The sequence below is a fragment of the Oncorhynchus kisutch genome, linkage group LG25 (assembly GCF_002021735.2).
Source record: "Oncorhynchus kisutch isolate 150728-3 linkage group LG25, Okis_V2, whole genome shotgun sequence".
Classification (NCBI taxonomy): domain Eukaryota; kingdom Metazoa; phylum Chordata; class Actinopteri; order Salmoniformes; family Salmonidae; genus Oncorhynchus; species Oncorhynchus kisutch.
This window is the reverse complement of record NC_034198.2, coordinates 41,936,849-41,962,083: the sequence shown is the minus strand read 5'-3', so window position 1 is coordinate 41,962,083 and position 25,235 is coordinate 41,936,849. Positions and strand designations below refer to the sequence as shown.

Genomic DNA, 25,235 nt, shown 5'->3' with positions numbered 1-25,235 from the left:
TACTACTGACTGTACTGCGCTCTACTGACTGTACTGCGCTCTACTGACTGTACTACTGACTGTACCGCGCTCTACTGACTGTACTGCGCTCTACTGACTGTACTACTGACTGTACCGCGCTCTACTGACTGTACTACTGACTGTACCGCGCTCTACTGACTGTACTGCGCTCTACTGACTGTACTGCGCTCTACTGACTGTACTACTGACTGTACCGCGCTCTACTGACTGTACCGCGCTCTACTGACTGTACCGCGCTCTACTGCTCTACTGACTGTACCGCGCTCTACTGACTGTACCGCGCTCTACTGCTCTACTGACTGTACCGCGCTCTACTGACTGTACCGCGCTCTACTGCTCTACTGACTGTACTGCACTCTACTGCTCTACTGACTGTACTACTGACTGTACCGCGCTCTACTGACTACTACTGACTGTACTGCGCTCTACTGACTGTACCACGCTCTACTGACTGTACCGCGCTCTACTGACTGTACCGCGCTCTACTGACTACCACGCTCTACTGACTGTACCGCACTCTACTGACTGTACTGCTGACTGTACCGCGCTCTACTGACTGTACCGCGCTCTACTGACTGTACCGCGCGCTCTACTGACTGTACCGCGCGCTCTACTGACTGTACCGTGCTCTACTGCTCTACTGACTGCTCTACTGACTGTACCGCGCTCTACTGCTCTACTGACTGTACCGCGCTCTACTGTACTACTGACTGTACCGCGCTCTACTGACTGTACCGCGCTCTACTGACTGTACCGCGCTCTACTGTACTACTGACTGTACCGCGCTCTACTGACTGTACCGTGCTCTACTGACTGTACTGCGCTCTACTGACTGTACTACTGACTGTACTGCGCTCTACTGACTGTACCGCGCTCTACTGACTGTACTGCTGACTGTACTGCGCTCTACTGACTGTACCGCGCTCTACTGTACTACTGACTGTACCGCGCTCTACTGACTGTACCGTGCTCTACTGACTGTACCGTGCTCTACTGACTGTACTGCGCTCTACTGACTGTACCGCGCTCTACTGACTGTACTGCTGACTGTACTGCGCTCTACTGACTGTACCGCGCTCTACTGACTGTACCGCGCTCTACTGACTGTACTGCGCTCTACTGACTACCGCGCTCTACTGCTCTACAGACTGCACCGTGCTCTACTGACTACCACGCTCTACTGCTCTACTGACTGTACCGCGCTCTACTGACTACCGCGCTCTACTGCTCTACAGACTGCACCGCGCTCTACTGACTACCGCGCTCTACTGCTCTACTGACTGTACCGTGCTCTACTGACTGTACCGTGCTCTACTGACTGTACCGCGCTCTACTGACTGTACCGCGCTCTACTGACTGTACCGTGCTCTACTGCTCTACTGACTGTACCGCGCTCTACTGCTCTACTGACTGTACCGTGCTCTACTGACTGTACCGTGCTCTACTGACTGTACCGTGCTCTACTGACTGTACTGCTGACTGTACCGCGCTCTACTGACTGTACTGCTGACTGTACCGCGCTCTACTGACTGTACTACTGACTGTACCACGCTCTACTGACTGTACTGCGCTCTACTGACTGTACTGCGCTCTACTGACTGTACTACTGACTGTACCGCGCTCTACTGACTGTACTGCGCTCTACTGACTGTACTGCTGACTGTACCGCGCTCTACTGACTGTACTACTGACTGTACCGCGCTCTACTGACTGTACCGCGCTCTACTGACTGTACCGCGCTCTACTGACTGTACCGCGCTCTACTGACTGTACCGCGCTCTACTGACTGTACCGCGCTCTACTGACTGTACCGCGCTCTACTGACTGTACTACTGACTGTACCGCGCTCTACTGCTCTACTGACTGTACCGCGCTCTACTGCTCTACTGACTGTACCGCGCTCTACTGACTGTACCGCGCTCTACTGACTGTACCGCGCTCTACTGACTGTACTACTGACTGTACTACTGACTGTACCGCGCTCTACTGACTGTACTACTGACTGTACTACTGACTGTACCGCGCTCTACTGCTCTACTGACTGTACTACTGACTGTACCGCGCTCTACTGACTGTACCGCGCTCTACTGCTCTACTGACTGTACTGCGCTCTACTGACTGTACTACTGACTGTACTACTGACTGTACCGCGCTCTACTGCTCTACTGACTGTACTACTGACTGTACCGCGCTCTACTGACTGTACTGCTGACTGTACCGTGCTCTACTGACTGTACTGCTGACTGTACCGTGCTCTACTGACTGTACTGCTGACTGTACCGCGCTCTACTGACTGTACTGCTGACTGTACCGCGCTCTACTGACTGTACTACTGACTGTACCGCGCTCTACTGACTGTACTGCGCTCTACTGACTGTACTGCGCTCTACTGACTGTACTACTGACTGTACCGCGCTCTACTGACTGTACTGCGCTCTACTGACTGTACTGCTGACTGTACCGCGCTCTACTGACTGTACTACTGACTGTACCGCGCTCTACTGACTGTACTGCGCTCTACTGACTGTACTGCGCTCTACTGACTGTACTACTGACTGTACCGCGCTCTACTGACTGTACTGCGCTCTACTGACTGTACTACTGACTGTACCGCGCTCTACTGACTGTACTACTGACTGTACCGCGCTCTACTGACTGTACTACTGACTGTACCGCGCTCTACTGACTGTACTACTGACTGTACTGCGCTCTACTGACTGTACTGCGCTCTACTGACTGTACTACTGACTGTACCGCGCTCTACTGACTGTACTGCGCTCTACTGACTGTACTACTGACTGTACCGCGCTCTACTGACTGTACTACTGACTGTACCGCGCTCTACTGACTGTACTGCGCTCTACTGACTGTACTGCGCTCTACTGACTGTACTACTGACTGTACTGCGCTCTACTGACTGTACTGCTGACTGTACTGCGCTCTACTGACTGTACTGCGCTCTACTGACTGTACTGTGCTATTCAAACTTGTGAAACATACACTCCCGGTCAGAAGTTTGGACACACCTAATCATTCCAGGATTTGTCTTTATTTTTACTGTTTTCTACAGAAGACATCAAAAGTATGAAATAACACATATGGAATCATGTAGTAACCAAAAAAGTGTTAAATGAATCAAAATATATTTTATACTTTGAGATTATTGAAAGTAGACACCCTTTTGCCTTGATGACAGCTTTGCAATCTCTCGACATTGTCTCAACCAGCTTCATGAGGCAGACTTTGCCTCTTGTCAGGCAAAGTCTCTCCTAATTCCCAGCTGTGACATTTTCCCTCATTGCTTATAATATCAGAGCACTGCTAAATGAACACACTGCAGACAAGGAGATGAGTGAAAGTCTCTTAAAACGTTGATTACATTTTATAGTAGCTATTAGTTTCTTTGGTAAATGTAAACTTTAGAAAGTAGCCTAGTTCTAGTTGCAGACGGGCCAACATGTTCATGGAATAGTGTCGGGCAGGCTCTGGAATGGACATGTGTAACAGTATAACTTTAGACCGTCCCCTCGGTCTAAACGACACAATAACCATGCGATAACACCTTCAATGCTAACTTATTTCTTGCTTTGCCTTGACAGCCTTCCCCTGGTTTGGGATGGACATCGGCGGTACTCTGGTGAAGCTGGTCTACTTCGAGCCTAAGGACATCACGGCGGAGGAGGAACAGGAAGAGGTGGAAAACCTGAAGAGCATCCGCCGCTACTTGACCTCCAACACGGCGTACGGGAAGACGGGCGTCCGAGACGTCCACCTGGAACTGAAGAACCTGACCATGTGTGGCCGGACGGGCAACCTGCATTTCATCCGCTTCCCCACGCAGGCCATGCATCGCTTCATCCAGATGGGCAGCGACAAGAACTTCTCCAGCCTTCACACCACGCTCTGCGCCACGGGCGGAGGGGCCTACAAGTTCGAGAACGACTTCAGAACGGTGAGTGAGAGAATGAGACAACGGGTGACCTGACGACTTCAGAACGGTGAGTGAGAGAACGAGACAACGGGTGACCTGACGACTTCAGAACGGTGAGTGAGAGAACGAGACAACTGGTGACCTGACGACTTCAGAACGGTGAGTGTGAGAACGAGACAACGGGTGACCTGACGACTTCAGAAAGGTGAGTGAGAGAACGAGACAACGGGTGACCTGACGACTTCAGAACGGTGAGTGAGAGACTGAGACAACGGGTGACGAAGAAAAAAACTCTAGACAACCTTTACTCCACACAGACTCATACGAAGCTCTCCCTCACCCTCCATTTGGCAAATTTGACCATAAGTCTGTAATACCTACTTGTTTCAAGCAGACCACCATAGTCCCTGTGCCCAAGAAAGTAACCTGCCTAAATGACTATCTGTAGCCATGAAGTGCTTTGAAAGGCTGGTCATGGCTCACATCAACACCATTATCCCAGAAACCCTAGACCCACTCCAATTTGCATACTGCCCTAACAGATCCACAGATGACGCAATCTCAATTGCACTACACACTGCCCTTTCCCACCTGGACAAAAGGAACACCTATGTGAGAATGCTATTCATTGACTACAGCTCAGGGTTCAACACCATAGTACCCGCAAAGGACCCTGGGACTAAACGCCTCCCTCTGCAACTGGGTCCTGCACTCCCTGATGGGCCACCCCCAGGTGGTAAGGGTAGGCAACACATCTATCACGCTAATCTTCAACACTGGGGCCCCTCAGGGGTGCATGCTTAGTCTCCTCCTGTACTCCCTGTTCACCCACGACTAAGTGGCTAAACACGACTCCAATACCATTATTAAGTTTGCTGACCACACAACGGTGGTAGGCCTTATCACCGACAATGATGAGACCGCCTATATGGAGGAGGTCAGAGACCTGTCAGTATGGTGCCAGGACAACAACCTCTCCCTCAACGTGATCAAGACAAAGGAGATGATCGTGGACTACAGGAAAAGGAGGGCTGTACACTCCCCCATTCTCATCGACGGGGCTGCAGTGTGGCGAGTCAAGAGCTTCAAGTTCCTTGGTGTCCACATCCCGAACAAACTATTATGGTCCACTAACAAACTATCATGGTCCAAACACACCAAGACAGTTGTGAAGAGGGTACGACAAAAACGTTTCCCCATCAAGAGACTGAAAAGATTTGGCATGGGTCCTCAGATCCTCAAAACGTTCTACAGCTGCACCATCGAGAGCATCCAGACCGGTTGCATCACCACCTGACATGGCAACTGCTCTGCACCTGACCGTAAGGCCTACAGAGGGTAATGTGTCACTGGGGCCAAGCCTCCTGACGTCCAGGGCCTATATACTAGCCGGTGTCCGAGGAAGGCCCAAAAATTGTCCAAGACTCCAGTCACCTAAGCCATAGACTGTTCTCTCTGTTCCGCATGGCAAGCGGTACCAGTGTGCCAAGTCTAGGTCCAAAAGGCTCCTGAACAGCTTCTACCCCCCCCCCAAGCATTAAGACTGCTGAACAATTAATAAAATGGCCACCCAGACTATTTGCATTGAACCCCCCCCCCACCCCTTTGTTTTTACACTGCTGCTACTTGCTGTTTATTATCTATGCATAGTCACTTTACCCCTACCTACATGTACAAATTACTTTGACTAACCTGTACCCCTGCACATTGACTCGGAACCGGTACCCCCTGTATATAACCTCATTGTTGCAATTCTTTTTTTGGGGGTTTATTCAGTAAATATTTTCTTAACTCTATTTTCTATAAACTGCATTGTTGGTTAAGGGCTTGTAAGTCGGCATTTCACGGTAAGGTCTACTACACCTGTTGTATTCGGCGCGTGTGACTAATAGAGTTTGATTTGATTCCAGTCAAGGAAGGGTGTTCTGTGTTTGATAAGACATTGTTTTTAAAAATTTATCTGGACTTGAGGCCGACGCTTTACTGTACCAGTGCTGCGAAGACGAGCTGTGCTGTCAGGCACTTGGTTGTGGTGCTGACTGGCTGGGCTTCTATGTTGTCTGGCCGCAGACCTGATTTGTTTACGTAGTCAGGGTTGAGGGAGCAGGTGACTGAGGTTTTGCATCATGCTTTGGTTTTCCTCACACCACCTCTCTCTCTCCTCCCCCCCTCCTACAGATGGCTGATTTAGAGCTGTTGAAGCTGGACGAGCTTGATTGTCTGATTCACGGCCTGCTCTATGTGGACTCCGTGAGCTTCAACGGCCACCCTCAGTGTTACTACTTGGAGAACCCGTCAGACACCCAGAACAGTGTGAAGACACCGTGCAGTCTGGCCGACCCATTCCCTATGCTGCTGGTCAACATTGGATCTGGGGTTAGCATCCTGGCTGTGTACTCCAAAGACGACTACAAACGGGTCACCGGCACCAGGTACAGGGCACAGGGATGAACTTTACGTTTTTATTTTTTTAAAGCGTTGCAAGGTCTGTATTTTTATGATTTCTAGTAGTGTTTTAAAATCTGAAATGTTTCAGGACAGTGCTGTTCACCAGTGCCAATTCAAATCCATTTGTTGTATTGGTTTTACATACAGTATCTACATTCTTTGACGACAGTCCAAAGTAATTTTTGCTGATCATCAATGGACTGGGTTTTCCCAGGTGAGAGTTGTTTTCTAGCATGTGGGAGGAGTCATTGAACAGAAAGGAAATGTAAATATTGTAAATATTCCAAAATACTTTTGTTATTTTTAGTTTAGTTTTCCTCGTTAAAAAAAAAGAGAGGAGAATCATACCTTGTAATGTCAACAGAGATTACAGAGAAAAACAATAATTTACAACTTTCTTCTTTTACTACGAAGTGACAGACTCATTAGATCATTTGTTTTGGTTCTGTCCATATGTAGATCGTTTTTTTTTTTTTTGCAGGTTCAGGAACGGCTGAATAATTGAAACATTTACCTGGAGCTAAGTCTGCAAATAGCACTGCTGGGTGATTTAAAAAAAAAGTTATAGTCAATCAATCAATAATAGATACTGTCTGTCTGCACGTTGCACAGGGCAGTAGGGACGACCAGGGATGTTCTCTGTTTAGTGAGTCCTCCAGATCAGAGGCAGTAGGGATGACCAGGGATGTTCTCTGTTTAGTGAGTCCTCCAGATCAGAGGCAGTAGGGATGACCAGGGATGTGCTCTGTTTAGTGAGTCCTCCAGATCAGAGGCAGTAGGGATGACCAGGGATGTTCTCTGTTTAGTGAGTCCTCCAGATCAGAGGCAGTAGGGACGACCAGGGATGTTCTCTGTTTAGTGAGTCCTCCAGATCAGAGGCAGTAGGGACGACCAGGGATGTTCTCTGTTTAGTGAGTCCTCCAGATCAGAGGCAGTAGGGACGACCAGGGATGTTCTCTGTTTAGTGAGTCCTCCAGATCAGAGGCAGTAGGGATGACCAGGGATGTTCTCTGTTTAGTGAGTCCTCCAGATCAGAGGCAGTAGGGACGACCAGGGATGTTCTCTGTTTAGTGAGTCCTCCAGATCAGAGGCAGTAGGGACGACCAGGGATGTTCTCTGTTTAGTGAGTCCTCCAGATCAGAGGCAGTAGGGATGACCAGGGATGTTCTCTGTTTAGTGAGTCCTCCAGATCAGAGGCAGTAGGGATGACCAGGGATGTTCTCTGTTTAGTGAGTCCTCCAGATCAGAGGCAGTAGGGAGGACCAGGGATGTTCTCTGTTTAATGAGTGAATTGGACCCTTGTCCTGTCCTGCTAAACATTCACAATGTAAGTACTTTGAGGGTCAGGGAAAATGTAAAGAATAAAAAGTACATTGTTTTCTTTAGGAATGTAGTGGAGTAAAGGTACACGTTGTCAAAAAATATAACTAGTAAGGTACAGATACCCTAAAAAAAACAACTACTTAAGTATTTACACCACTGAAAAGGATAACTTGGCCGTGGTGAAGTCAGGGTTGGGTCGGGTAAAGGATAACTTGGCCGTGGTGAAGTCAGGGTTAGGTTGGGTAAAGGATAACTTGGCCGTGGTTAAGTCAGGGTTGGGTTGGGTAAAGGATAACTTGGCTGTGGTTAAGTCAGGGTTGGGTTGGGTAAAGGATAACTTGGCCGTGGTTAAGTCAGGGTTGGGTCTGGTAAAGGATAACTTGGCCGTGGTTAAGTCAGGGTTGGGTTGGGTAAAGGATAACTTGGCCGTGGTTAAGTCAGGGTTGGGTTGGGTAAAGGATAACTTGGCCGTGGTTAAGTCAGGGTTGGGTTGGGTAAAGGATAACTTGGCCGTGGTTAAGTCAGGGTTGGGTTGGGTAAAGGATAACTTGGCCGTGGTTAAGTCAGGGTTGGGTTGGGTAAAGGATAACTTGGCCGTGGTTAAGTCAGGGTTGGGTTGGGTAAAGGATAACTTGGCCGTGGTTAAGTCAGGGTTGGGTTGGGTAAAGGATAACTTGGCCGTGGTTAAGTCAGGGTTGGGTTGGGTAAAGGATAACTTGGCCGTGGTTAAGTCAGGGTTGGGTCGGGTAAAGGATAACTTGGCCGTGGTTAAGTCAGGGTTGGGTCGGGTAAAGGATAACTTGGCCGTGGTTAAGTCAGGGTTGGGTCGGGTAAAGGATAACTTGGCCGTGGTTAAGTCAGGGTTGGGTCGGGTAAAGGATAACTTGGCCGTGGTTAAGTCAGGGTTGGGTCTGGTAAAGGATAACTTGGCCGTGGTTAAGTGACCGGTCCTTGGCCTTGTGACAGTTCCTGAGGGCTTTGGGTCAGCTTACAGTTCCACTGTGACCTGTTCTGTCTACCTCCACAAGCACCCCCGGTCTCGGGCTGTGGGGGGACAGCCCGGTCTCGGGCTGTGGGGGGACAGCCCGGTCTCGGGCTGTGGGGGGACAGCCCGGTCTCGGGCTGTGGGGGGACAGCCCGGTCTCGGGCTGTGGGGGGACAGCCCGGTCTCGGGCTGTGGGGGGACAGCCCGGTCTCGGGCTGAGGGGGGAGTCCTTTTTAGGCCACTGTTGTATGTTCATTCAGAACCACTTTCCATGACCCCGGCACAAGGGACGAAGCCGTAACTTGAAGCATGCATGCGTGTAACTACAACATTTCACACATTTACGATTTGTTGTCATTGCCCATTTGATGTGTGCCTGATGCCTTCTCTGTGTCCTCCTCTCAGTCTTGGTGGGGGTACGTTCCTGGGCCTGTGCTGCCTGCTGACTGGGTGTGAGACATTTGAAGAGGCTCTGGATATGGCTAGCAGAGGCGACAGCCGCAATGTGGACAAGCTGGTGAGGGATATCTACGGAGGAGACTATGAGCGTTTCAGCCTCCAAGGATCTGCTGTAGCCTCCAGGTGAAGGAGGGATCACTCAGTACTGGAATTATACTTTATATACCATGATAATTATACTGGATATACCATATATATATATATATATATACACACTGAACAAAAATATATAAACGCAACATGCTACAATTTCAAATATTGAAGGAAATGCGAAATGAGTGTTTGAATCTTTTTTGGTTTGTTTTTTGGTTACTACATGATTCCATATGTGTTATTTCATAGTTTCAATGTCTTTTACTACCATTTATACAATGTAGAAAATAGTAAAAAGAAAGACAAACCCTGGAATGAGTAGGTGTGTCACTGTTCGACTGGTACTGTAAGCATGTACAGTAGAACTCAGAAGTTTACATACACTTAGGTTGGAGTCATTACAACTAGTTTACATATACTTAGGTTGGAGTCATTACAACTAGTTTACATACACTTAGGTTGGAGTCATTACAACTAGTTTACATACACTTAGGTTGGAGTCATTACAACTAGTTTACATACACTCAGGTTGGAGCCATTACAACTAGTTTACATACACTCAGGTTGGAGCCATTACAACTAGTTTACATACACTCAGGTTGGAGCCATTACAACTAGTTTACATACACTCAGGTTGGAGCCATTACAACTAGTTTACATACACTCAGGTTGGAGCCATTACAACTCATTTTTCAACCACTACACAAATGTCTTGTTAACAAACTATAGTTTTGGCAAGTCGGTTAGGACATCTACTTTGCATGACAAGTAATTTGTCCAACAATTGTTTACAGACCGATTATTTCACTTATAATTCACTGTATCACAAGTGGGTCAGAAGTTTACATACACTAAGTTGACTGTGCCTTTAAACAGCTTGGAAAATTCCAGAAAATGATGTCATGGCTTTAGAAGCTTCTGATAAGCTAATTGACATCATTTGAGTCAATTGGAGGTGTACCTGTGGATGTATTTCAAGGCCTACCTTCAAACTCAGTGCCTCTTTGCGTGACATCATGGGAAAATCTAAATAAATCAGCCAAGACCAGAGAAAATAAATTGTAGACCTCCACAAGTCTGGTTCATCCTTGGGAGCAGTTTCCACGCTCATCTGTACAAACAATAGTATGCAAGTATAAACACCATGGGACCACGCAGCCGTCATACCTCCCAGGAAGGAGACGCGTTCTGTCTCCTAGAGCTGAACGTACTTTGGTGCGAAAAGTGCAAATCAATCCCAGAACAACAGAAAAGTACCTTGTGAAGATACTGGAGAAAACAGGTACAACCATATCTATATCAACAGTAAAACAAGTCCTATATCGACATAACCTGAAAGGCCGCTCAGCAATGAAGAAGCCGCTGCTCCAAAATCGCCATAAAAAAGCCAGACTACGGTTTGCAACTGCACCTGGGGACAAAGATCGTACTTTTTGGAGAAAGGTCCTCTGGTCTGCTGAAACAAAAACAGAACTGTTTGGCCATAATGACCATCGTTATGTTTGGAGGAAAAAGGTTTCAAGCCGAAGAACACCATCCCAACTGTGAAGCATGGGGGTGGCAGCATCATGTTGTGGGGGTGCTTTGCTGCAGGAGGGACTGGTGCACTTCACAAAATAGATGGCAACATGAGGGAGTAAAATTGTGGATATATTGAAGATATGTGGATATATCAGTCAGGAAGTTAAAGCTTGGTCGCAAATGGGTCTTCCAAATGGACAATGACCTCAAGCATATTTTTATTTTACCTTTATTTAACCAGGCAAGTCAGTTAAGAACAAATTATTATTTTCAATGACGGCCTAGGAACAGTGGGTTAACTGCTTGTTCAGGGGCAGAATGACATACCTTGTCAGCTCGGGGGTTTGAACTTGCAACCTTCCGGTTACTAGTCCAACGCTCTAACCACTAGGCTACCCTGCCGCCCCATACTTCCAAAGTTGTGGCAAAATGGCTTAAGGACAACAAAGTCAAGGGATTGGAGTGGCCATCACAAAGCCCTGACCTCAATCCAATAGAAAATTTGTTGGCAGAACTGAAAAAGTGTATGCGAGCAAGGAGGCCTACAAACCTGACTCAGTTACACCAGCTCTGTCAGGAGGAATGGGCCAAAATTCACCCAACTTATTGTGGGAAGCTTGTGGAAGGCTACCTGAGGCATTTGACCAAGTTAAACAATATAAAGGCAATGCTAGCAAATACTAATTGAGTGTATATACATTTCTGACCCACTGGGAATGTGATGAAAGAAATAAAAGCTGAAATAAATCATTCTCTCTACTATTATTCTGACATTTCACATTCTTAAAATAAAGTGGTTATCCTAACTGACCTAAAACAGGGAATATTTACTAGGATTAAATGTCAGGAATTGTGAAAAACTGAGTTTAATGTATTTGGCCAAGGTGTATGTAAACTTCCGACTTCAAGTGTGTGTGTAATTGTTATGTTAGTTAATGAACTGTAGAAGCACATAGATATACGCTACACAGTACAAGGTGCAATGTAGGTTAAGTAACAGTGTCTTTGTCCCAGAAGAGATCTATATTACTGGCCTTGTCTTATGAAGTTCAATTCTCTATGAATTCTAAACTAAACTCTTAATGGTATCGTTTTTTAAATTTAAAGAAGCATTTGTTCCTTCCTAATAGAAGTTCTTGTAATTCTTATGTTATGCTTTTGTTATTTTAACACAGCTTTGGCCACATGATGAGTAAACAGAAACGAGACTCCATCAGCAAAGAGGACCTGGCCCGGGCTATGCTGGTCACCATCACCAATAACATCGGTTCCATTGCACGCATGTGTGCCGTCAACGAGGTCATCGCACAAACATTCTCCCTGCAGTTTGCGTTATATTAATATTCATTCACTTAGACAACTACTTCTCCTGAGAATATTAACTAAAGGGCTTATTTGCATTGACACTTTTCTTACATCTGAGTCTTTTTAGTCAGTTATCCAGAGTGACTTAGTGCGTTTATCTTACGGTAGTGTAACCGGTGTGAAATGGCTAGCTAGTTAGCGGTGGTGCGCTAGTAGCGTTTCAATCGATGCCGTCACTCACTCCGAGACCTTTAGAAGTAGTTGTTTCTGTAAGAGCTGCGGGTTTTGTGGAGCGATAGATAACGATGCTTCGTGGGAGGCAGTTGATGACGTGGTCCCTGGTTCGAGCCCAGGTTTTGGGGGTGCAAGGAGAGGAACGGAAAGCAATACTGTTACAGTAGCTAGGTGAGACAACCACATTTCAGTCTTTTTTGGGGTGGTTTTCTGTATGCTTTCAGCTTCTTTAGTGTTTCCATGGTGATCAAGCAGCATTTGTACAGGGCTTTCAAAGTGCACCGAACTTCAGCTCCGCCACCACCATCTGGCCCGTAGACCTTTTTCCAAAAGCGTGAACTACAGTATAGAATTGTTTCTCGGCAATAGAGTAATGTTTTAGTGTGATCTCTCTAATAGTGATAGCTCTGACAAGAGGCCAAGAGGCCCGACACATAAGCTTGAATAAAATAAGTGATACTAGCAAAGAGTCGTGTGCAGGTTTCTCTTTTATTTGACGTTCCCACACACCTGCTACAAGATCACTCAGATGTGGGGCTGCTTTAAAAAAAATAGTGTCGGTGATCGTACAGATTCTGTACCAGCTGACTTCCTTCTCAGCTCTGGCCTTGTATGTTGATAACAGGGGAAGTACAGCAGACTCCTGTCTTTTAGCTCCACTTTGTGGTAATCATGAGTACTTATTTGTATCCCCATTGGCTGTTGGTATGTTATTAGGATCCCCATTGGCTGTTAGTATGTTATTAGGATCCCCATTGGCTGTTGGTATGTTATTAGGATCCCCATTGGCTGTTGGTATGTTATTAGGATCCCCATTGGCTGTTGGTATGTTATTAGGATCCCCATTGGCTGTTGGTATGTTATTAGGATCCCCATTGGCTGTTGGTATGTTATTAGGATCCCCATTGGCTGTTGGTATGTTATTAGGATCCCCATTGGCTGTTAGTATGTTATTAGGATCCCCATTGGCTGTTGGTATGTTATTAGGATCCCCATTGGCTGTTGGTATGTTATTAGGATCCCCATTGGCTGTTGGTATGTTATTAGGATCCCCATTGGCTGTTAGTATGTTATTAGGATCCCCATTGGCTGTTGGTATGTTATTAGGATCCCCATTGGCTGTTGGTATGTTATTAGGATCCCCATTGGCTGTTGGTATGTTATTAGGATCCCCATTGGCTGTTGGTATGTTATTTTTATTTATTTATTTTTATTTTACCTTTATTTAACCAGGTAGGCAAGTTGAGAACAAGTTCTCATTTACAATTGCGACCTGGCCAAGATAAAGCAAAGCAGTTCGACAGATAAAACGACACAGAGTTACACATGGAGTAAAAACAAACATACAGTCAATAATGCAGTATAAACAAGTCTATATACAATGTGAGCAAATGAGGTGAGAAGGGAGGTAAAGGCAAAAAAGGCCAAGATGGCAAAGTAAATACAATATAGCAAGTAAAATACTGGAATGGTAGTTTTGCAATGGAAGAATGTGCAAAGTAGAAATAAAAAAATAATGGGGTGCAAAGGAGCAAAATAAATAAATAAATTAAAATTAAATACAGTTGGGAAAGAGGTAGTTGTTTGGGCTAAATTATAGGTGGGCTATGTACAGGTGCAGTAATCTGTGAGCTGCTCTGACAGTTGGTGCTTAAAGCTAGTGAGGGAGATAAGTGTTTCCAGTTTCAGAGATTTTTGTAGTTCGTTCCAGTCATTGGCAGCAGAGAACTGGAAGGAGAGGCGGCCAAAGAAAGAATTGGTTTTGGGGGTGACTAGAGAGATATACCTGCTGGAGCGTGTGCTACAGGTAGGAGATGCTATGGTGACCAGCGAGCTGAGATAAGGGGGGACTTTACCTAGCAGTGTCTTGTAGATGACATGGAGCCAGTGGGTTTGGCGACGAGTATGAAGCGAGGGCCAGCCAACGAGAGCATACAGGTCGCAATGGTGGGTAGTATATGGGGCTTTGGTGATAAAACGGATTGCACTGTGATAGACTGCATCCAATTTGTTGAGTAGGGTATTGGAGGCTATTTTGTAAATGACATCGCCAAAGTCGAGGATTGGTAGGATGGTCAGTTTTACAAGGGTATGTTTGGCAGCATGAGTGAAGGATGCTTTGTTGCGAAATAGGAAGCCAATTCTAGATTTAACTTTGGATTGGAGATGTTTGATATGGGTCTGGAAGGAGAGTTTACAATCTAACCAGACACCTAAGTATTTGTAGTTGTCCACGTATTCTAAGTCAGAGCCGTCCAGAGTAGTGATGTTGGACAGGCGGGTAGGTGCAGGCAGCGATCGGTTGAAGAGCATGCATTTAGTTTTACTTGCATTCAAGAGCAATTGGAGGCCACGGAAGGAGAGTTGTATGGCATTGAAGCTTGCCTGGAGGGTTGTTAACACAGTGTCCAGAGAAGGGCCGGAAGTATACAGAATGGTGTCGTCTGCGTAGAGGTGGATCAGGGACTCACCAGCAGCAAGAGCGACCTCATTGATGTATACAGAGAAGAGAGTCGGTCCAAGAATTGAACCCTGTGGCACCCCCATAGAGACTGCCAGAGGTCCGGACAGCAGACCCTCCGATTTGACACACTGAACTCTATCAGAGAAGTAGTTGGTGAACCAGGCGAGGCAATCATTTGAGAAACCAAGGCTGTCGAGTCTGCCGATGAGGATATGGTGATTGACAGAGTCGAAAGCCTTGGCCAGATCAATGAATACGGCTGCACAGTAATGTTTCTTATCGATGGCGGTTAAGATATCGTTTAGGACCTTGAGCGTGGCTGAGGTGCACCCATGACCAGCTCTGAAACCAGATTGCATAGCAGAGAAGGTATGGTGAGATTCGAAATGGTCGGTAATCTGTTTGTTGACTTGGCTTTCGAAGACCTTAGAAAGGCACGGTAGGATAGATATAGGTCTGTAGCAGTTTGGGTCAAGAGTGTCCCCCCCTTTGAAGAGGGGGATGACCGCAGCTGCTTTCCAATCTTTGGGAATCTCAGACGACACGAAAGAGAGGTTGAACAGGCTAGTAATAGGGGTGGCAACAATTTTGGCAGATAATTTTAGAAAGAAAGGGTCCAGATTGTCTAGCCCGGCTGATTTGTAGGGGTCCAGATTTTGCAGCTCTTTCAGAACATCAGCTGAATGGATTTGGGAGAAGGAGAAATGGGGAAGGCTTGGGCGAGTTGCTGTTGGGGGTGCAGTGCTGTTGTCCGGGGTAGGAGTAGCCAGGTGGAAAGCATGGCCAGCCGTAGAAAAATGCTTATTGAAATTCTCAATTATGGTGGATTTATCAGTGGTGACAGTGTTTCCTATCTTCAGTGCAGTGGGCAGCTGGGAGGAGGTGTTCTTATTCTCCATGGACTTTACAGTGTCCCAGAACTTTTTTGAGTTAGTGTTGCAGGAAGCAAATTTCTGCTTGAAAAAGCTAGCCTTGGCTTTTCTAACTGCCTGTGTATAATGATTTCTAGCTTCCCTGAACAGCTGCATATCACGGGGGCTGTTCGATGCTAATGCAGAACGCCATAGGATGTTTTTGTGTTGGTTAAGGGCAGTCAGGTCTGGGGAGAACCAAGGGCTATATCTGTTCCTGGTTCTAAATTTCTTGAATGGGGCATGTTTATTTAGGATGGTTTGGAAGGCATTTTTAAAAAATATCCAGGCATCCTCTACTGACGGGATGAGATCAATATCCTTCCAGGATACCCCGGCCAGGTCGATTAGAAAGGCCTGCTCGCAGAAGTGTTTCAGGGAGCGTTTTACAGTGATGAGTGGCGGTCGTTTGACCGCTGACCCATTACGGATGCAGGCAATGAGGCAGTGATCGCTGAGATCTTGGTTGAAGACAGCAGAGGTGTATTTAGAGGGGAAGTTGGTTAGGATGATATCTATGAGGGTGCCCGTGTTTAAGGTTTTGGGGAGGTACCTGGTAGGTTCATTGATAATTTGTGTGAGATTGAGGGCATCAAGTTTAGATTGTAGGATGGCTGGGGTGTTAAGCATGTTCCAGTTTAGGTCGCCTAGCAGCACGAACTCTGAAGATAGATGGGGGGCAATCAGTTCACATATGGTGTCCAGAGCACAGCTGGGGGCAGAGGGTGGTCTATAGCAGGCGGCAACAGTGAGAGACTTGTTTTTAGAGAGGTGGATTTTTAAAAGTAGAAGTTCAAATTGTTTGGGTACAGACCTGGATAGTAGGACAGAACTCTGCAGGCTATCTTTGCAGTAGATTGCAACACCGCCCCCTTTGGCAGTTCTATCTTGTCTGAAAATGTTGTAGTTTGGAATTAAAATGTCTGAGTTTTTGGTGGTCTTCCTAAGCCAGGATTCAGACACAGCTAGAACATCCGGGTTGGCAGAGTGTGCTAAAGCAGTGAATAGAACAAACTTAGGGAGGAGGCTTCTAATGTTAACATGCATGAAACCAAGGCTATTACGGTTACAGAAGTCGTCAAAAGAGAGCGCCTGGGGAATAGGAGTGGAGCTAGGCACTGCAGGGCCTGGATTCACCTCTACATCGCCAGAGGAACATAGGAGGAGTAGAATAAGGGTACGGCTAAAAGCTATGAGAATTGGTCGTCTAGAACGTCTGGAACATAGAGTAAAAGGAGGTTTCTGGGGGCGATAAAATAGCATCAAGGTATAATGTACAGACAAATGTATGGTAGGATGTGAATACAGTGGAGGTAAACCTAGGTATTGAGTGATGAAGAGAGAGATATTGTCTCTAGAAACATCGTTGAAACCAGGAGATGTCATTGCATGTGTGGGTGGTGGAACTAATAGGTTGGATAAGGTATAGTGAGCAGGACTAGAGGCTCTACAGTGAAATAAGCCAATAAACACTAACCAGAACAGAAATGGACAAGACATATTGACATTGAGGAGAGGCATGCTTAGTCGAGTGATCAAAAGGGTCCGGTGAGTGGAGATGTTGGTTGGTGATTTAGACAGCTAGCCAGGGCATCGGTAGCAGGCTAGCATAGGATGGAGGTCTGTTGTTAGCTACCTCTTGCGTCAGTAGATTAGTGGGGTTCCGTGTGGTAGAGGGGATTAATCCAAATCACACAACAACAACAAAAATAAAAACAATAGATATAGTTATAGAGGCCCAAGAAGAAAACATAATAATAATAATAATAATAATAAAAAATAAAAAAATAAATATAAATATATTTTAAAAAAAATGTCCGATTGTCTATTCAGATAGCAGCCGGTAAGACAGCTAACGGTTAGCAGGCCGCAGATGGGCGTTCAGGTAACGTCGCGACGGAGGAGCCAGCCAAATAACTCCTTCGGGTAGATAACGTCGGCAGTCCAGTTGTGAAGGCCCGGTGGGGCTCCGCGAAAGCAGTAAAACGGGTCCGGATAGGTGACTGCAGCCCAGGTGTGATTGATGGAACTCAGGAGTGATTGACGGAGCTTGCTAGCTCCGGAATAATTGATGTTTGCTCCGGAATCGACGAAGGCCGATAGTCACACGGATAGCAGCTAGCTAGCTGTGAGATCCGGGTATGAATGTCCAGAGAGCAGTCGAAATCCAGGGACATGGAGAGAAAAATTGGTCCGGTATGTTCCGTTCCGAGCCGCGCTGCGCCGTACAGAACTGGCGATAGATTTTCGAGCTAAAGGATAGCTGATGACCACAAACCGTGGTTAGCTGGATACTAACGATTTGCCAGTAAAGGAGCTAACTAGCTTCTGAACTAGCTTCTGGATTAGCTTCTGGCTAGTTTCAGGCTAGCTTCTTGGAGTTTCTGGCTAGCTTCTTGGAGGATTACAGATCTGAGGTAAATAATACTTTTTTATAAATATACATTGGTGAGGCGGGTTGCAGGAGAGTGTTTTGAAGATGAGTTGATGGAAAATAAAAATAAAATGTATGTGAAAAAGTTGTAAATATATATATATACAGGACACGACAAGACGAGGACAAAAGACGTCTGAACTGCTATGCCACCTTGGAGAGTTTTTGGGATCCCCATTGGCTGTTGGTATGTTATTAGGATCCCCATTGGCTGTTGGTATGTTATTAGGATCCCCATTGGCTGTTGGTATGTTATTAGGATCCCCATTGGCTGTTGGTATGTTATTAGGATCCCCATTGGCTGTTGGTATGTTATTAGGATCCCCATTGGCTGTTAGTATGTTATTAGGATCCCCATTGGCTGTTGGTATGTTATTAGGATCCCCATTGGCTGTTGGTATGTTATTAGGATCCCCATTGGCTGTTGGTATGTTATTAGGATCCCCATTGGCTGTTAGTATGTTATTAGGATCCCCATTGGCTGTTGGTATGTTATTAGGATCCCCATTGGCTGTTGGTATGTTATTAGGATCCCCATTGGCTGTTGGTATGTTATTAGGATCCCCATTGGCTGTTGGTATGTTATTAGGATCCCCATTGGCTGTTGGTATGTTATTAGGATCCCCATTGGCTGTTGGTATGTTATTAGGATCCCCATTGGCTGTTGGTATGTTATTAGGATCCCCATTGGCTGTTGGTATGTTATTAGGATCCCCATTGGCTGTTGGTATGTTATTAGGATCCCCATTGGCTGTTGGTATGTTATTAGGATCCCCATTGGCTGTTGGTATGTTATTAGGATCCCCATTGGCTGTTGGTATGTTATTAGGATCCCCATTGGCTGTTGGTATGTTATTAGGATCCCCATTGGCTGTTGGTATGTTATTAGGATCCCCATTGGCTGTTGGTATGTTATTAGGATCCCCATTGGCTGTTGGTATGTTATTAGGATCCCCATTGGCTGTTGGTATGTTATTAGGATCCCCATTGGCTGTTGGTATGTTATTAGGATCCCCATTGGCTGTTGGTATGTTATTAGGATCCCCATTGGCTGTTGGTGTGTTTGTTAGGATCCCCATTGGCTGTTGGTGTGTTTTGTTAGGATCCCCATTGGCTGTTGGTATGTTATTAGGATCCCCATTGGCTGTTGGTATGTTATTAGGATCCCCATTGGCTGTTGGTATGTTATTAGGATCCCATTGGCTGTTGGTATGTTATTAGGATCCCCATTGGCTGTTGGTATGTTATTAGGATCCCCATTGCTGTTGGTATGTTATTAGGATCCCCATTGGCTGTTGGTATGTTATTAGGATCCCCATTGGCTGTTGGTATGTTATTAGGATCCCCATTGGCTGTTGGTATGTTATTAGGATCCCCATTGGCTGTTGGTATGTTATTAGGATCCCCATTGGCTGTTGGTATGTTATTAGGATCCCCATTGGCTGTTGGTATGTTATTAGGATCCCCATTGGCTGTTGGTATGTTATTAGGATCCCCATTGGCTGTTGGTATGTTATTAGGATCCCCATTGGCTGTTGGTATGTTATTAGGATCCCCATTGGCTGTTGGTATGTTATTAGGATCCCCATTGGCTGTTGGTATGTTATTAGGATCCCCATTGGCTGTTGGTATGTTATTAGGATCCCCATTGGCTGTTGGTATGTTATTAGGATCCCCATTGGCTGTTGGTATGTTATTAGGATCCCCATTGGCTGTTGGTATGTTATTAGGATCCCCATTGGCTGTTGGTATGTTATTAGGATCCCATTGGCTGTTGGTATGTTATTAGGATCCCCATTGGCTGTTGGTATGTTATTAGGATCCCCATTGGCTGTTGGTATGTTATTAGGATCCCCATTGGCTGTTGGTATGTTATTAGGATCCCCATTGGCTGTTGGTATGTTATTAGGATCCCCATTGGCTGTTGGTATGTTATTAGGATCCCCATTGGCTGTTGGTGTGTTTTGTTAGGATCCCCATTGGCTGTTGGTGTGTTTTGTTAGGATCCCCATTGGCTGTTGGTGTGTTTTGTTAGGATCCCCATTGGCTGTTAGTATGTTATTAGGATCCCCATTGGCTGTTGGTATGTTATTAGGATCCCCATTGGCTGTTGGTATGTTGTTAGGATCCCCGTTCAGCTACTCTTCCTGGGGTCCACATGAAACATGACGTAATACAGAACATTAATAGACAAGAACAGCTCAAGGAGAGAACTACATACATTTCAGAAAACAATGTTTCTGGAGTTCTGTTATGAACTGCATATTGCCCGTCTCTGCATGTTTTGGATACATTCAATATTTTTAACATTTAAATTGATGCCAGAACTATGACATTTTTCACTTTCAGAAAATCGAGAGAGTTGTGTTTGTTGGGAATTTCTTACGGATCAACACCGTGTCTACTAAGCTGCTGGCCTACGCCATGGACTTCTGGTCCAAGGGACAACTGAAGGCCCTGTTCCTAGAACACGAGGTACAACACTTGATTTGAATTGGAAGATGTAGATTCTGTCAGACTGAATGTAAACAAAGTTGTCAACTCTACCCCCAAAGCTCCCAGAGTTCATAATCATAATTTGAGCATTAGTAATAATACTATATTTATTACGTTGTATGTTTTCTGTAGGGATATTTTGGCGCAGTTGGGGCATTCCTGGAGCTGCTAAAGTCGTCTGAGGAGCCATGATGATATGCCAATGTCATCCCTCAAGAAGCTGCCGAGAAGCCGCCACAGGAAACTGGAAAAGCCATTTAATAATTTAACTCTAAATATCTTTGAACTATTTTCTCTAAAATCCCCTCAAATAGAGGTTTTATTAATAAAGATAATGTAATGTCTCATGTCATGAACCCTGTGTGGCAGGTAATTGCTAAGGGTCACAGAGACTGTGTTAGTTTCTTGGTACTGTGTGTAAATATCTATTCTCGTAGTTCTAGAGTGCACTAAAGCCAAAACCTGCTGAGATTTTACATGTGTGACAGGAGTCTGCAGTCTTCGGTATAGAGGACAGGGTGTTTCTCTCAACATATGAATATTGCCTTGTCTGCTGCTGTTCTGTCCATCATTGTGAAAAAGGGGGGGGGGGGGGGTGGTGGTGGTGTGTGTGTGGCAGGTAATTGCTAAGGGTCACAGAGACTGTGTTACTTTCTTGGTACTGTGTGTAAATATCTATTCTCGTAGTTCTAGAGTGCACTAAAGCCAAAACCTGCTGAGATTTTACCTGTGTGACAGGAGTCTGCAGTCTTCGGTATAGAGGACAGGGTGTTTCTCTCAACATATGAATATTGCCTTGTCTGCTGCTGTTCTGTCCATCATTGTGAAAAAGGGGGGGGGGGTGGTGGTGTGTGTAAGTTCTATTTGTATCAAATGAAGGGACCAAAGAGGCTGATTCATCATAATTGACTGTCCCTTTTAATTCAGCATGTCACAACGAGGGTCCACTCTCCTGTTGCTTGTGTCACATTCATCATAGGTTTATTAACACATCACGGTTAACAGATATGTCGTGTTTATAAACTCTTGGTTCACCAGCCTCCAAACTCTCTAGTCTCTTTTTTAGTGATGACGTTATGTTGGTACGTCTGTCAGGTTAAGATATTATGTTATGAATCTTGATACTTTGGTTATTTTGAGATGCTGCACTACGAGTCCAGTAGAAGTATCCACTTCTGTTTGTTGCACACTTGCCTACCTAATAAAGTGTTTGTTGCACACTTGCCTACCTAATAAAGTGTGCCCTATCTTCTCCAAACCCCGGACCATAACGACACCCCTCTACAGCCAGTGGTGATGTAAAATCGTCTAGTGTTTTGAATTGCCTAGTAAGGACTGTTTTGTGGTGTTTTATCTCACCTGGTTGTAAGAAAGGTACATAACTACTGGCAGCAGTTTGTCTACATAGTGATTTAAAATTTAAAAAAAGTATTTTATCTTATGTCGGTGTGGGAGTTCCTCACCCAGTGCGGAGGGTTCATTTACCTGCAGTTTGGACAGGACATCTCTATTTTGGCCCCCAAAAGCAATTCCCATAGCTGCTATCAATTTTCTTGTTTTATACATCAGTTAAAACTATTCAATGTGAAGGTGCTTGTCGCTAGAATATTGAAGGACCACCACACTAGACATGATTTAGCTAGTAGTCAAAGAAACATCCCATTTATTGCGTCCATCATAATGACCTCATAAAACAGTGGCACCTCCTCTGTTAGAATCCAATGTCTCAACCTTTGCTATTATGACATCACAGAATGTTCTGTTCTGTTCTTTTTGTTGTTGTTGTTGCCTTCCTCCTCTCCCTGTTGGTTAATGGCCTCCGCCTATCAGGTGGCACCGTTGTCAAACTGGGTAGCAGTTTACTTACTGGCTATTCTGTGCCACCCACTTCTCACCTCAAACTTGTTTTGTTGCCTTTTTTGTTTTTAGTAGAACTATGATTCTGTGCCCTACGGTCTCTTTTTGTTCTTCATGTGAAGTGTTTATGATTCAGTGTGGTTCTTTTGTGAAGGCTTCAGTTAGACCTATGTGAAGTCACGAGTCTCACTGCAACATGGACTTTAGTCGGGTTAGTAGATGGTATCATTCAACTGCATGGGATTCTGACTTGATTTCATAAAGATCTTATTTGTACTTTTTTTGAGGGGGGGGGGGTGATTTTTCAAACGTTCATGTTGTGGTTTTCTGTATCGTTTGTTGCTTTTGGCTCAGTTATTGCAAGCATCCCCTGTTCACATTTGAATGCATGCTCTTGTGAAAGTGACAATAGGCCTTGGTACTAGTCTGGATCAATGGTTAAATTTGGGATTACCATTTCAATATTTATGACCCCCCCCCCAATATCAGATTTGTATATTATATTTACCCCCAATAGCAGGTCCCAATTTACATTATATTTATTGAAGTGTAATAACTAATAACTACTGATATGTTGAAATATGTTGATATGTTGAAACACCTCAAGCGTCCGAAAACAACGTCCTGTAAAGTAACTGACGTCCTTGTGCTGTGAGGTACCATTTACGTTTCTCTGTACTTACAAACCAATAGCAGGTCCCAATTTACATTATATTTATTGAAGTGTAATAACTAATAACTACTGATATGTTGATATGTTGAAACACCTCAAGCGTCCGAAAACAACGTCCTGTAAAGTAACTGACGTCCTTGTGCTGTGAGGTACCATTTACGTTTCTCTGTACTTACAAACCAATAGCAGGTCCCAATTTACATTATATTTATTGAAGTGTAATAACTAATAACTACTGATATGTTGAAATATGTTGATATGTTGAAACACCTCAAGCGTCCGAAAACAACGTCCTGTAAAGTAACTGACGTCCTTGTGCTGTGAGGTACCATTTACGTTTCTCTGTACTTACAAACCTCACATTTCCTGCCAAGTTAAATTATTGAGTGAAGTTCAAATAAGGTTTTCTTTTTTGCATTCAAGACACTCCTTGAAGACGACCTTACAAATCTGGTATTGGAGCATTGTGAATACATGCCTGCCGTTCAAGTCAGTTTTTAGTATGTTAGCCTGGCTCAATGTGAAGCTCGTCTGTTAGCCTGGCTCAATGTGAAGCTCGTCTGTTAGCCTGGCTCAATGTGAAGCTCGTCTGTTAGCCTGGCTCAATGTGAAGCTCGTCTGTTAGCCTGGCTCAATGTGAAACTCGTCTGTTAGCCTGGCTCAATGTGAAGCTCGTCTGTTAGCCTGGCTCAATGTGAAGCTCGTCTGTTAGCCTGGCTCAATGTGAAGCTCGTCTGTTAGCCTGGCTCAATGTGAAGCTCGTCTTCCTCTAGTATTTACAGTGCCTTGCGAAAGTATTCGGCCCCCTTGAACTTTGCGACCTTTTGCCACAATTCAGGCTTCAAACATAAAGATATAAAACTATTTTTTTTGTGAAGAATCAACAACAAGTGGGACACAATCATGAAGTGGAACGACATTTATTGGATATTTCAAACTTTTTTAACAAATCAAAAACAAAAAAATTGGGCGTGACAGGGAAGATGGTTAAAAAAAAAACACCCATCAAATCTGTATTATGTAAGAGCTCTGTTTGTACAAGGAATATTACTTGCCACAGCATACGGACATTTGCCTCATGCATCTGCTTTGCGCCCATGATAAGGCTCTATTGAGTGATTTGGCGTTAAAGCAAAATCCTCAGAGGTATCCCTTGACCCTCGTTAGTGAACAGGAGAAGCCTTAGTGGTATCCCTTGACCCTCGTTAGTGAACAGGAGAAGTCTTAGTGGTATCCCTTGACCCTCGTTAGTGAACAGGAGAAGCCTTAGTGGTATCCCCTTGACCCTCGTTAGTGTTAATGAACAGGAGAAGCCTCAGTGGTATCCCTTGACCCTCGTTAGTGAACAGGAGAAGCCTCAGTGGTATCCCTTGACCCTCGTTAGTGAACAGGAGAAGCCTCAGTGGTATCCCTTGACCCTCGTTAGTGAACAGGAGAAGCCTTAGTGGTATCCCTTGACCCTCGTTAGTGAACAGGAGAAGCCTCAGTGGTATCCCTTGACCCTCGTTAGTGAACAGGAGAAGCCTTAGTGGTATCCCCTTGACCCTCGTTAGTGAACAGGAGAAGCCTTAGTGGTATCCCCTTGACCCTCGTTAGTGAACAGGAGAAGCCTTAGTGGTATCCCTTGACCCTCGTTAGTGTTAATGAACAGGAGTTTAATCCCTGGTAAAGATCAGAGAACATGCTATACAGTAGCTTCTGTATTAATCTATTTTATGTTCTAGCAATGCTGCAAATTCTGCCAATAAATCCAAAACAAGCAAGTGATTTGGTTGTTCAAAGCTTTTGTTTTGTGATCTTAAGAATTATGCAAACTGGTTTGTCTTTTTTTTGTGTTTTTTTTGTTGTTCTTGATTGAGTTTCTTCTGCTGATATTTAAACAACACCATCTATAGTCTGGAAAGCTTTATAGGATGGACCTTTTTATCACTGATCTGATAGGATGGACCTTTTTATCACGCTGATCTGATAGGATGGACCTTTTTATCACGCTGATCTGATTGGATGGACCTTTTTATCACGCTGATCTGATAGGATGGACCTTTTTATCACTCTGATCTGATAGGATGGACCTTTTTAT

At 45.1% G+C, this 25,235-nt stretch overlaps 1 protein-coding gene across 4 annotated transcripts in view; it reads left to right on the top strand.

The window, feature by feature from the left end:
* The window catches only part of LOC109879790 (pantothenate kinase 1-like), a 39,058-nt gene extending 17,200 nt beyond the window's left edge, over positions 1-21,858 (top strand). For all 4 annotated transcript variants that reach the window (XM_031805088.1, XM_031805090.1, XM_031805091.1 and 1 more), the window contains 6 exons: positions 3,621-3,973; positions 6,131-6,384; positions 9,114-9,290; positions 11,957-12,080; positions 20,479-20,604; positions 20,758-21,858. In XM_031805088.1, the coding sequence (XP_031660948.1) occupies positions 3,621-3,973; positions 6,131-6,384; positions 9,114-9,290; positions 11,957-12,080; positions 20,479-20,604; positions 20,758-20,817 (1,094 nt within the window). In that variant the 3' untranslated portion in view covers positions 20,818-21,858. The remainder of the gene's footprint in view (positions 1-3,620; positions 3,974-6,130; positions 6,385-9,113; positions 9,291-11,956; positions 12,081-20,478; positions 20,605-20,757) is intronic.
* Positions 21,859-25,235: the final 3,377 nt, after the last annotated feature.